This window comes from Ranitomeya variabilis, chromosome 1 (assembly GCF_051348905.1).
Source record: "Ranitomeya variabilis isolate aRanVar5 chromosome 1, aRanVar5.hap1, whole genome shotgun sequence".
Lineage (NCBI taxonomy): Eukaryota > Metazoa > Chordata > Amphibia > Anura > Dendrobatidae > Ranitomeya > Ranitomeya variabilis.
The window spans coordinates 1,048,641,739-1,048,656,152 of record NC_135232.1 but is presented as its reverse complement, the minus strand read 5'-3'; the positions used below and the strand labels follow the sequence as shown (position 1 = coordinate 1,048,656,152).

At 42.4% G+C, this 14,414-nt stretch overlaps 1 protein-coding gene across 4 annotated transcripts in view; it reads right to left on the bottom strand.

Moving 5' to 3' along the window:
• Window positions 1-12,012, bottom strand: part of LNX1 (ligand of numb-protein X 1) — a 277,040-nt gene extending 265,028 nt beyond the window's left edge. Inside the window, exon 1 of one of the 4 annotated variants that reach the window (XM_077279762.1) lies at window positions 11,900-12,012. In XM_077279762.1, coding sequence (XP_077135877.1) covers window positions 11,900-11,905 — 6 coding nt within the window. In that variant the 5' untranslated portion in view covers window positions 11,906-12,012. Of the gene's footprint in view, window positions 1-2,782; window positions 2,922-11,899 lie in introns of those variants that run through there. The other 3 variants (XM_077279760.1, XM_077279763.1, XM_077279761.1) reach the window with 3 other exon arrangements.
• Window positions 12,013-14,414: the final 2,402 nt, after the last annotated feature.

The following is a 14,414-nucleotide window of genomic DNA, read 5'->3' as shown; positions in this document are numbered from 1 at the left end:
AACACTAATCCCCAGCGATCCCAAGATTGGTGTTCTGTGACCCAAGAACTGATGGAAATAGCCAAGCGCTGTACTCCATTTTCTCTGGCAGTCCAAAAGATATCAAATGGAATGAAGGTGGATCTCAGGATCCAAAACATAATTTTTAGGATTGCTGGGGGGTTCCAGCAGATGGAGCTCCAGTAATCAGTAAGTTATCCCCTATCACATGCACAGGGCTTAGCTTTCAATTCAGGTAAACTTCATTTAAAGAATAGTTATGTAAAAATAGGACCTCATGAAGGTTGAGCAAAACCAGGCTATACTGTAGTTGGTATTTATGATAGGCATGGCTAGAATAAGGCTGGAGAACTGCATGGAAAATAAAAGCAGTGATCTTCATTTAATTAGTAAATGGTCTCTCACAACACAAGGATACTATTGTGGCTCTAGATCACTCAACTCAAGCCAGTCTAGATTGTGCAGCCCTTCCAAGTGTCTGCACTGACCCCCACTGCAAGAACTCCAAAACTACTGTATGCAAATGGAGGTCATTTCATTTTAGAGAAGTTTCTGGTTTGGCTTTAAATTCAAAACCATGTGGAAAGACTCCTTCAAGGATTGATACTAACTTATAGAATTACTCTGAATAGGTTGCATTGGAGACCTTGCTCTCTTCCTCCGTGAAGAGACTATCTGTATAGCCTATAAGTTTCTCTATGCCAGGTTCATGGTCTATTTTAGGTCAAGTGGGCAATGAAGAAGGGGAAAGAACCTGAAACTGCTATACACAAATTACGTTCTTTTAATTTTAGAGATGGTTCTTATCTTGCCTAAGACTATGTTCACATGTAGCTTTTTTGCTGCTTGTTTTGCAGCCAAAACCTGATCTCTTGTCAGTAAAAAAAACTGCAGAGAAAACACAGGTTTTGCTGGCTTTTTGCTTCTTTTCTTGCCTCTTTTTTTTGCTGCTTTTTTCAGGATCTCAAAGTCCAGCTTTTGCCTCCACCATGCAAGCATGAACAATACAAGGTGTTAGGCCACCAATGCAAGATGTATGTGACACCATAACATTTTTTTGAGGGAAAAAAGGGCAATTTGATCAAATTGTTTAGTGGAAAGAGTTTTCATGTCTGGAAAATAGTGAGAATTCTGAACAATAACGTTCATATGAGGTTATGAAAAATTACACAATTGCAAATGCAAAAAACAGGGAGGGGAGTTGAATTGGTCAGGCACTATTTACCTAATACATTGGCAGTGAATTTTGTAGGTCTGGCATTGTTCACTTTCACACACTGGTAGTGCATTGAGCTGGTCAGGCTTGTTTACTTTTACAGATATCACTAATTTAATTAAACTGTACTAATACTACCAGCCTTGCTCAAGTTAGGACACCAAGACACTATGGTTTAAACTTGGGAAGATCACAAGAATCACATCCCGTTGCACCTGCGTGTTTTTCACCAAAGATGCTGCAAAAATTGATGGCAACGTTTTTGTTGTTTTATTTGCACTTACTCATTGCTTTCTAGGGTTGAAAAAATGCTGCAAAAACTCTGCAAAAATGCTTAAAGAATTGACATGCTGCAGTTTTTTTTTTAAAAAAAGCAGTTTTAGGGTATGTTTCCACGTTCAGTTTTGCTTCAGGCTTTGGTCAGGATTTTATGCAGGTAAAATCCTGACCAAAACTGCACCTGAGGTCACTGGCAGGTCACCTGCGGTGTACCTGCGTGTTTTGCTCATAGTAGCAACATGCTGCGTTTCGAAAAAACGCACCACGCATGCGTTTTCGCGGCAAAAACGCATGCGTTTTTTAACGCATAGTGGAGTCTGGATTTCAGGAAATCCCATCCACTATGCTGTAACATCTGGACGCTGCGTTTTTGACGCTGCGGAAAAACGCAGCGTCAAAAACGCAGCGTTTCCTGAACGTGGAAACATACCCTTATAATTCAGTCAGGAAAAAATAATCAAGCTTGAGCATGAGATTTCTAAAATCTCATAGCTTTTGCTGGTACTGTAAAAAGCAGCTTTCAATTTGCATTAAAAAGCAGCAAATATGCAATGTGTGAACATAGCCTTAGTGTATGACCACAGTGAGTTTTTTGTACGTGGATTTTTCTAGTTAAAAAATCCAAGTGGCAAAAAATTACTGTATTTGGAACCTACAGTTATGATCCTTCATTTGTGTATGTGACTTTTTTTTTGCTTCAGTCAATTAAAAAGTCACATCTGGAGCGCTTTGTTTTCAAGCAGAAGTGCCTCAATAATTAACAAGTTCCTTTTTTTCCATGTAGAACAAAACAACACTATGTGCACTATAGATATGTTTTAGCTCATTTGTATTTGAAACAGTTTTTCATCATTGGATTTTGAAGCACAATCTGCTGCTAAGGGTATGTTCCCACGGTCAGTAAACATTGCGGGTTGGACGCTGCATACATCTGCAGCATCCAACCTGCAGTGGCCAGATGTTACAGCATAGTAGATGAGATTTCAAGAAATCCCATCTCCAGTATGCGTGCACGGACGCCTCCATCTTCCCTGCGGAGAAGGACATGCAGAGCGTCTTTCCAGACCACAGCATGTCTATTTGTCTTGCGGAGACGCTCAGTTTCCTCAAGATAAATATCACCAGTCCAATGTATTTGGCACGGTGATTCCGCAAGGTTCAATGAACACATGCGATCAAAAGCCAGCAGCACTTTGGAGGGAGTGGACATGTGCTGCGTCCAAAGCGCTGACGATTACTGACCGTGGGGAGCCGAAATCCACATAAAAAACCTGTGTGTGAACCTACCTTTACCCAGGTAGCAAAGCTCGACAAAGGATCATCATTGATTTATAGGATTGCTGCTTCCAATAGGCGGCGCCAGAGACCCTGTTCTCTTCCTCTGTAAAGACGCTGTTCATATGTTTTCCATATTCAAATTGCCTCTTCAGAGAGGAAGAGGACTTGAACTCTATAGCGCCACCTGTCTACAAGTCATTATCGACCCTTTAACGAATCTTGCAATATGACCTAGGATAAGGAGGAGCATTGCACGGAGAATAAGCCTCCTTACATTAGCATGCCAGAGCCGATATGTCACTCCTCACAAGGAGAAACGTTATCCCTTAGGATGGTGTCACACTTGTAATTGCTATGTGAGAAACTCGCCTCAATACTCGGCACTGCCGCCGGCGGTTCGGACCGCAGCGTTCAGTTGCATAGAAATACATGCAGCTGCACACTCTGGTCCCGAGTGCCGGTGGCAGTGCCGGGTATTGAGGTGAGAGACTCATGCGAATTTCTCGCATTGCAGTTGCAAGTGTGACCCCGGCCTTAGACATCAGTCCAGAGCCTCTCACCTAGGAAAAGCAGTTCTCATACTTTGCACTGATGAGGGGCAATACCCCCCAAACATCGTATCTGCAAATTGAGATTCTGATTTGTCTTTTATCCTAAGTCATATTGCAAGACTTGTTAAAGGGTTGATTGTGACTTGTAGGATTGCTGCTTCCAATAGGTGGCAATATAGAGTTTAAGTCCTCTTCCTCTCCACTAGGAGAAACATTACCCCATATGTTTCCCATAATTCAGCATTTTAGAGGAGCGTCAGAGGAACACCACATGCAATGAATTCCAGCAAACCGAAGTAAGACATGCTGGGACATTTAGTAGAGGAAGAGCATGAAACATGGTGAGCAGAGAGATGAAGATATTGATAGAGAGAGATCGAAATTGAGTGAGTTATAACAAAAACTCTGTAGAGACACAATCTAGTGCGAACGCTGCCATCATTGATTATAGTGTCTAGTGTCATTGCTTTGTGAAAATGACAGCACGGAAAGTGACAACTGAATAAACCCTGGTGTAGGTTTTTAAATGGCGCAAAAGCGATTCCGCTCCATAGTAGTAGCTAATACGGCCCTGATCATCGACTCCTAGGTATCACACATTATCTTGCAAAGTATGATGTCACAAATGTTCCAGCATCAGTATATTCCATGATATGAGTACAGTTCAGTCCCGAAATACCATCAGATAAATGTGTGTAAGGAAGAAGATGCTTTCTCTGCACCACAATGTGCACAGCCGTTCATGTGTGACATCTAATAACGCTGAAGATTACCTGCTCAAACAGCATGAAGAAAATCCTACAGCAGCTGTAGCAGACCTCATATGGCGGATGCCTCCGCAGCACAATCATGCGGGGAAACATTTTACATGTTGTACTTAAATATTCTAAAATCTACATATCTAAGGCCGGGGTCACACACAGCGAGATTCGGCCGAGTCTCGCAGGTTAAAACCAAGCTGTGGCGCCAGTACTCCAGAGCGGATCGTGCGGCCGCATAGCAATACATGGAGCCGCACGCTCCGCTCCGGAGTGAAGGTGCCAGAGCTTGTTTTTAACCGGCGAGACTCGGCCGTATCTTGCTGTAGTGTGACTCCGGCCTAATTGTGTGAATCCTGCATTACTCAGCGGTAGGCTGCAAAGACTAACTGGTTGGGGTTAGTAGTACTGCTCAGGATCAGGAACTGAGACTCATTAGGCCGGCCTCACACTCAGCGTATGTAAATACGGTCCATTTTTTACGGCCGTAATACGCAGAAAAGTCCCCAAAATAGTGATCCATATGTCATCCGTAGGCAGGGTGTGTCAGCGTATTTTGCGCATGGCATCCTCCGTATGTAATCCGTATGGCATCCGTACTACGATATTTTCTCGCAGGCTTGCAAAACCGACATCTAATGGATTTATGTGCTCAAATGTTCGTTAAAACATATATACAGTATATATATATATATATATATATGTCATTGAGACACATATATATATATTCGGTATTTATATTTAATTCAGCGCGATATATGTGAAAAGCCGGTAATTCAATTGCCGGCTTCTCATTTCTCCTTCACAAACCCGACAGGATATGAGACATGGTTTACATACAGTAAACCATCTCATATCCCCTTTTTTTTTGCATATCCACACTACTAATGTTAGTAGTGTGTATGTGCAAAATTTGGGTGCTGTAGCTGCTAAAATAAAGGGTTAAATGGCGGAAAAAATTGGCGTGGGCTCCCGCGCAATTTTCTCCGCCAGAGTGGTAAAGCCAGTGACTGAGGGCAGATATTAATAGCCAGGAGAGGGTCCATGGTTATTGGCCCCCCCCTGGCTACAAACATCTGCCCCCAGCCACCCCAGAAAAGGCACATCGCTAGTGTGAGGCCAACCTTAGGCTAAAGACACGCCACTGCCTTCTCTCCATTCGAGAAAAAAACGATCCAATTATAATCAGTATTTGGTCAGTATTTTACCTCAGTATTTATAAGCCAAAACCAGGAGTGGAACAGTCAGGCAGGGTTCACACTTGCAAGTGCAATGCGAGAAATTCACCTCAATACCCGGCACTGCTGACGGTACTTGGGACCGGAGCGTGCGGCTGCATATATTTGTATGCAGCTGAAAGCTCTGGTCTCGAGTGCCGGCGGCAGTGCAGAGTATTGAGGCGAGTTTTTCGCATTGCACTTGCAAGTGTGACCCCGGTCTCAGAGGAAAAGCATAATAGAAACACGTCACCACTCCAGCATTTATCACCCTCTCCTGGTTTTGGCTTACAAATACTGAGGTAAAAAACTGACCAAATACTGAATGTGTTAACAAGGCCTTATAATCAGACTCTATAATCAAACTTTTCTCCACCTATTCTATTATCGCAGTCTGTGAAAATCGTGATTTATTTCACAGACCAATAGACGTGATGAGCGAGTGCCATCCAATTCTCCAAGGCTAATCGTGCTCGCTGCAATTTTTTTCCTCAGACCACTCAGTCAAAGGAAAAAATCTGATATGCACAGCCCCATAGAACATCATGGGTGCAAGTGCTATGCATCAAAACGACTCTGATGTAGGCTGCCATCACACTAGCAGTATTTGGTCAGTATTTTACATCAGTATTTGTAAGCCAAAACCAGGAGTGAAACAATTAGAGGAAAAGTATAATAGAAACATATGCACCACTTTTGTATTTATCACCTACTCCTGGTTTTGGCTTACAAATACTGATGTAAAATACTGACCAAATACTGCTAGTGTGATGGCAGCCTTAAACTGTCGTGTGCATGAGTCCTTAGATGAAGACCATGAATCCTTAAGGCAGTGTTCACACTTAGCGATTATGTTGCATCTTTAAAAAAAACAGCAGCCATGTGCTGATGCGGTCTTTCCGTTGTTTTCCTGCACGATCACATAATCTTGTACGGGCTGAGGATCACACGAGCGTGTAAAAAATCGTTCCGAGTTTCATCCAGAAAAGTGGGACAATTTTTTTCTCACTTGTCATCCATACGCAGCTATTAACCATCTGCATTTTCCTATGTTACAGAATTGAAATGTATTCATAAAAATTGGATGATATGCACTGTGACTCTCTATTTCTTCTTATTTTTTTCGGCACTCATAGGCTTGAATGGGTGAGTCTCATCGGATTTCTAGAATAAATTAGTGCATGCTGAGATTTTGTTTTCACACACAGATTCAGTCAGTAAAAAAGTAATCGCTCATCTGCACTGACCCATTGAATAACATTGGTCTGATTCCAGTCTTTTTTTTCTTCCACGCTGCACTCGTGCCGAAAATACGGTTGTGAGAATGGGCCCTTAGGCCAGGATCACACATGCGAGAAATACGGCCGAGTCTCGCATGTTAATACCTGGCATTGCCGCCGTCACTCAGGAGCAGAGCGTGCGGCTGCATGTATTGCTATGCGGCCGCATGCTCCGCTCCTGAGTGACGGCGGCAATGCCGGGTATTAACATGCGAGACTCAGCCGTATTTCTCACATGTGTGATCCTGGCCTTACTTGAAGTTCCTCTCTGTCATTGACTTTCCTGAAAATCTCACCGTATTTTCCCTTCTCACAGAGACATGTGAATATAGACTATTTAGGTGGCAAATCTTTGAACCACTTCAAGCTTCAAATACAAGGGTACTACCTCAGAACCCTCAATAGCTATTGACTCAAGCAGCAGTTCTGCCTTCTTAGGGCTCATACTCACTTGCGCGAAACTCGGATGAGTCTCGCATGGCAATACCCGGCACTGCACCTGGCACAGAGAAGCGGAGCGTGCGGCTGCATGTATTGCTATGCGGCCACATGCTCCGATCTGAGTGCTGGCAGCAGCGCCGGGTATTGCTGTGCGAGACTCATTCGAGTTTCGTGCAAGTGAGTATGAGCCCTTAGCCTTTGTTTCATATAAGAAATAGATAGGAAAATGCTGTTCAAGGTAATTGTATTTTAGGAAATATGAAGAATAGATTTCTTAGGCCTCATCGTTGTATGTTTATTTGAGTTTAGCTTGGTTACACAGTAGATGCTATTATATACTATCTTTGGGAATATGCCGAGACAGTACTGAAAGGCTAAGAATTTATCAAATCTCCAACATTATATGACCACCAATCATTTGCCATTTTTAGACATGCCAACCACACTTCAAATGTAGACAGAACGATCAGCAATAAATCATACTGTGCACATAGACATTCATAGTAATTTTCTCGGCAGCACGTGGTTAGACAGGACAATGTGCTGCTGAGACTGATGATCTTTGAGAAAGCTTAAAAATCATTTCACCTGACCGACAAGCATTTTGCTTGCTCATCATGTGATCGACAGCCTGTTTACACTGGCCGCTTTTCAAGAAATCCTAGGAAAGCGCACATGTTGCTTCACACGACTGTAGTTTTACATAGGAAGCAATTTCTGCACAGATGTGTGTTATGCAGAGCTAGATTTCTACTGTCAGTCAGGTTAATCTGGGTGTTAGTCATCTAATTAATATTTCAATGAGCCTATTTTTGAACACATAACTATAGCTTATGTTTATTTATTTATTTTGTATCTCCTCTTATGTTTTGGTGCCATTTTGGTGGGTAAAGCTCATCTCAGCTCCCCAGATCTCAAAGGTAAAGCTACTTTCACACATCAGTGACGAATTGTGAAAAAACGGATCCGGCGCAAGTTGTGCTTTTTCACTGGACAGAAATAACTTTCCTATGTACGTTTTCTCCGGCCGCCGGAAAACTAATTTTCGATGCATCCGGCAAAAAATGGATGAAACATGAGGCCATCTGGCGCAATCCGGTGCTAATACAAGTACGGTATATCATTAAAAAAAACAGATCTGGCGGCAACTTTTGCCGGATCCGTCTGTTTCAAAATTCGCCGGATTGTGCCTGATGGCAAAAACCTAATGTGTGAAAGTAGCCTAATCTGTATTTTAGGGGTCATTTACAATGTAGGGTCTCAAGCACTTAGGGTATGTGTCCACGTTCAGGATTGCATCAGGATTTGGTCAGGATTTTACATCAGTATTTGTAAGCCAAAACCAGGAGTGGAACAATTAGTGGAAAAGTATAATAGAAACATATGCTCCACTTCTGTATTTATCACCCACTCCTGGTTTTGGCATACAAATACTTATGTAAAATCCTGACCAAATCTTGATGCAATCCTGAACGTGGACACATACCCTAAGGGATTATTGTGATATATTGAGGAACATGTCATGTTAACCTTTCAAGCAGTGCTGTGCTGATAAGGAAGAAAACTTGCATAGTAGAACATCAATGTAAAGATGACCCCTTGTTCCGCTGACCAAAAAATGTCTCATTCTCAACCAGCAGATCTGCTCAAGTTACTATATGTATCATATTTCTAGCAGTAAATGCTTGACTGTCCATCAGCCTCCTCACCATAGGTTTGTCCTACACTATTGATTAGAGGCGGTCACATAGTAAATGATTTGTCATCATATGTTGGTTTAGAAATGTTGGCCCTTTGAACTTCGAAAATTCACTGTCTATGCACAGATTTCAGGTCAAGACACTGTAGCGGGCTGTATGTCATTTTCCAATTATGCCAATGACTACACCCAATAGTGGAAGAAAAAAATCAACACCTTCAGATGGACATTTCCACAATCCCAAAGATTTCCTCCTCAATGGTGTTTGTCCCGTCACCCCTTTCTATAAAGGTCTTCTAAATTGTAGGGAAAGAAGTTTTAGTAAACTTTCATTGCCACCTAAAATCAACTGTGTATGGACTACTTTAGGATACAAAGTTTGCCAAAAAAATGTCCCCAGATTCTTCATCACAATCTGTTTAGCAGAGGTTTCCATGTAACAACCCTTAGAGTATGTGCACACGCTGCGGATTTCGCTGCGGAACCGCAGCGTTTCCGCAGCTGCGGGTCCGCAGCGGTTTCCCATAAGTTTACAGTACAATGTAAACCTATGGGAAATGAAATCCGCAGTGCACATGCTGCGGAAAAAAACGCGCGGAAACGCTGCGGTTTGTTTTCCACAGCATGTCAATTGTTTGTGCGGATTCCGCTGCGGGTTTCCACCTGCTCCAATAGAAATCTGCAGGTGAAAACCCGCAGAGAAAACCCGCACTAGAAACCGCGATAAATCCGCAGTAAACACCGCAGCGGTTTTTCCCTGCGGATTTATCAAATCCGCTGCGGAAAATTCAGCAGCGTGAGCACATACCCTTAGGGTATGTGCACACCTTAAGTATTTGCTAGAAATGCTGAAGTGTTGGGGAAAAAAAAAGCAGCAGCATAAAGCAGACATATTTTTGATGCATTTTTGATGTGTTGTATGAATGCATTTTTCCCTATTCATTAGAATAGGTGAAAAACTCTGCAAAAAAAAAGCTGATAGACAGCATGTCAATTCTACTTGAAATCACGTCAATTCTACTTGAAATCGCTTCAAATCTGCAAGGAAAAATAAGCATTGTGTGCATGAGACAGAAATCTCATTCACGTTGATGGTACTAAGAAATCCACCAGTTTTTGTGACAAAACTGCATGGAAAAAAACATGGCACAAACGCAACAAATATGTAATATGTGCATATACCGTAGTTCAGAAACAGGCCAGCTAAGGCCACATTCACACATTCAATATTTGGTCAGTATTTGTAATACAAAACCAGGAGTGGGTGATAAATACAGAAGTGGTGACGTGTTTCTAGTATACTTTTCCTCTGATTTTTCCACTCCTGGTTTTGTCTTACAGATACTAATGTAAATACTGACCGATACTGAACATGTGAACGGGGCCTAAGACTAAGTTCAGGCATATTAGAGCCCCTGTTTCTAACTCCATTATTTTTGTCTTAACCCCCAAAATGAGATGCAGATGTGTCCATGACAAGGCCACTTGAGTTATCCAAGCTTAGACAAAATATACAATTTTGGATTCTGTTTTAACTATTTTTTTGAATGTGTCTGTCTTTTTTACAAGCGCGAGTAGCCTGATTGCACATCCAAGGGTATGTTCCCATGGTCAGTAAAAGCTGCGGGTTGGACACTACGTACATCCGCAGCGTCCAGATGTTACAGCATAGTGGATGGGATTTCAAGAAATCCCGTGTCCACTATGTGTCCACAGACGCCTCCGGCTTCCCTGTGGAGACGGACATGCGGCGCGTCTTTCCAGACTGCAGCATATCTATTTATCTTGCGGAGACGCTCAGTCTCCACAAGATAAATATCACCAGTCCAATGAACAGGGCGCAGTGATTCTGCACAGTTCAATGAACACATATGGAATCACTTGCCGGCAGCGCTTTGGACAGAGTAGACATGTGCTGCTTCCAAAGCGCTGCTGATTACTGACCGTGGGGACGTAGCCTAAAAGGCGTGTTTCACTACTGTGATATTGATTAACAATATCTAGGATAGATCATTAATATCAGATTGGTGGTGATCACACACTCTGTATCCCAACCTATCAGCTGGTGAGGTGTTCGGATGCAAACAGTGGCTGTAAGTAAACTGTTGACAGGCTGACCAGCATAGCTTTGTCAGCTGTTTAATGACCACCGCCGGGTAGGGCAGATCAGATCCTATTAAAATAAACAGGTGATCTGCAGTACCCGGCCAATAAACAGATGATAAAGCTGCTCGCCTACCTAACTGTTTGTGTCTAATCACCACTGGAACTGAGGACATCTGATCGAGGGGGTGCTGGGTGTTGGATCCCCATGAATTGTCAAATCCCATCAAGGACAACATCTACAAGGAGTTTGCATGTTCTGCCTGTATTTGCGTGGGTTTCCTCCAGGTTCTCTGGTTTCCTCCCACAATTCAAAGACATACTGATAGCGAAATATCCCCTTTAACCTGTTTTTCAAGTGTTCAGATGTAAATTCACTTCTAGTCAGGACCGGTGGTTCAGAACCCTAAGGTGCAAGCATTACAAACCAGTCTGTACCAACACACACAATATTGTGACCTTATTGTAGTATTGTGACCCGTCCCTGAATGTCACAGATAACTTTTGCTTTTTGTTGTAAATGTAGATTTTAGCAGAATGAGAACTATTTTTAATCCTGTCTGTTTAGCACAAGTCGCTGCGACCTTACCACCATCTGTCACGGTGTTAGTTAAGATACGCTCAGGTATGCGCTGCTTTACACAAATTAATCTGAATTTCTATAACTGCTAATGAGGTCTCCAGTACATAGATAACACATCTCTCAGGCAGTCCCATGGATTCGGCCAGGCGCGGTGGGACTGACAGCGGCATTCTGTCTCTATCATCACTATCATCCATAGGATTGAGTATTACATGGTAAATGTCTGTCTGGCAGGATCCTCAATACTTTTGTTTATACTTTTTAATAAATATTTGCACAATGTTTGTCCTTATAGTAGTTCTACATAAATAACATACTCCTAATTAGTTATCTTATTGTCTATGGATTCTAAGCAAATGCCACACAAGTTTACTTTACCACAACCCCAATCCGTCTTTTCATTTCCACCCAACCTTCCATAGACGCACTGTATCTAACCCCCAGCACTTACAGCCTTATAATATGTGATATATTTGTAATGTGCCCTATGTTACCTTCATGGACAGTAGCCGGGGCTGTGGTCCATTAAGATTAGTGCAGCCATAGTTCTCGGTGTAAGTTTCATAGAATAAAGTTGCTCTTTCCAGTCACAAGGTGAAAACTCTTCCTGTAAAGGAATTAGGTGGTTATTCACACGCAACAATCAGTGACGTCAAAGTCCCTCCCCGGCTGGCAGGTAAACCCTTGCTGCAGATTGCTATTCATATGTAGAGCAGGTCCTGTAAATACTTGACAGGGAATACACTTGGTTCTGTGACATAAGGACTCGCTGAAAGTAAATCCATTATCGATAGATTTATTTCTCCTCTGTACATAGAGAGCAAACAATGTCCTGACTTTTCCTTATTTTGTATCTATGCTATAGGTCTTGCTGGAAGCAATAATATTATATACTTAGGCCGGAGTCACACAAGGGATTTTAAAATCGGTCTGATTTTGTTCCTGCAAAGTCGGACGAGCGTAATGCAAGTGTCATGCGTTGTTCAATGCAGTGTGATAGCTATCTGACTGCAATGCGATTTTAACATGAGCTTTTACAAAGAGCAATTCTCTGTCATTTACACATCATTTTCAAAAGAAGTATTCTTAAAAACACAGAGAGATAAAAAGAGAGCTGAAAAGAGACGAAAAGAGAGAGAGATGAAAAGAGAGAATAGATTGAGAGAGATGAAAGTAGAGAGATGTAAAAAGAGATGAAAAGAGAGAGAGAGGTGGAAAGAGAGAGATTGAGAGAGAGAGATGAAAAGAGAGAGAGAGAGATGAAAAGCCGGCAATTCATCTGCCGCCTACAGTAAAATCACAGCAGGAACGACATGATAGAATAGATGGATTACATACAATATATAAGCATAGAATATATAGAAGTCAGTGACACATACAATTAGTACAGTGTGTATGCAACTTACTGTACATGTATTTAATTATTAAAAGATTCTTTTTCTGAAAAAAAATGGCATGGGCTCCCATGTAATTTTCTTAACCAGTAGAGGGAAAGACGACAGTGGGGGAGGGAGCAGATGTTTATAGCCTGGGAAGGGGGTAATACCCATGGAGCTTCCAAGACTATTAATATAAGCTCACAGCTGTATACTTAGCCTTTACAGGCAATTAAAATGGGGGACCATCCAAAAAAATGACGCAGGGTCTCCCTATATTTAATAACCAGCAAAGGCTATGCAGACAGCTGAGGGCTAATATTAATAGCTAGCAAGGGGCCATGGATACTGCCCCCCCAGGCTAAAAACATCAGCTCTCAGCCACCCCAGAAAAGGTGCATCTATAAGATATGCTAATTCTGGTACTCAGCTTCGCTCTACCCACATGCCCTGTAGCAGTGGCAAGTGGGGTGATAGTTGAAAGGGTTGATGTTCCCTTTGTATTGTCAGGTGACATCAAGCCCAGAGGTTACAAATGGAGAGACATCAATAAGACGTTCCCATTCCTAACCCCATATTCATATTGTATTAAAAAAAACAGACACCCAGAAAAAGTATTTTAACCCCTTTCTGCTATTGGATGTACTATTCCGTCCATGTGGGGTGGGCCCTAATTCCCAAGGACGGAATAGTACGTCCAGCACGATCGGCCGCGCTCACGGGGGGAGCGCGGCCGATCGCGGCCGGGTGTCAGCTGCCTATCGCAGCTGACATCTGACACTATGTGCCAGGAGCGGTCACGGACCGCCCCCGGCATATTAACCCCCGGCACACCGCGATCAAACATGATCGCGGTGTGCCGGTGGTACAGGGAAGCATCGCGCAGGGAGGGGGCTCCCTGCGGGCTTCCCTGAGACCCCCGGAGCAACACGATGTGATCGCGTTGCTGCGAGGGTCTCTTACCTCCTATCCCTCCAGGCACCGGATCCAAAATGGCCACGGGGCTGCATCCGGGTCCTAAAGGGATTACTTCCGGGTGCAGACCAGGCTCTGGCAAGCCTGCAGCACTGGAACTCAGATCGGTGATCTGACAGAGTGCTGTGCAAACTGTCAGATCAGCGATCTGTGATGTCCCCCCCTGGGACAAAGTTAAAAAATAATTTAAAAAAATATTCCCATATGTGTAAAAAAAAAATAATAAAAAAAAATCCTAAATAAAGAAAAAAAAATATATTATTCCCATAAATACATTTCTATATCTAAATAAAAAAAATTCAAACAATAAAAGTACACATATTTAGTATCGCCGCGTCCATAACGACCCCACCTATAAAACTGTATCACTAGTTAACCCCTTCAGTGAACACCGTAAAAAAAAAAAAAAAAAAACCGAGGCAAAAAACAACGCTTCATTCTCATACAGCCAAACAAAAAGTGGCACGCGATCAAAAAGACGGATATAAATAATCATGGTACTGCTGCAAACGTCATCTTGTCCCGCAAAAAACGAGCCATGATACAGCATCATCAGCGAAAAAATAAAAAAGTTATAGTCCTCAGAATAAAGCGATGCCAAAATAATAATTTTTTCTATAAAATAGTTTTTATCGTATAAAAGCGCCAAAACATAAAA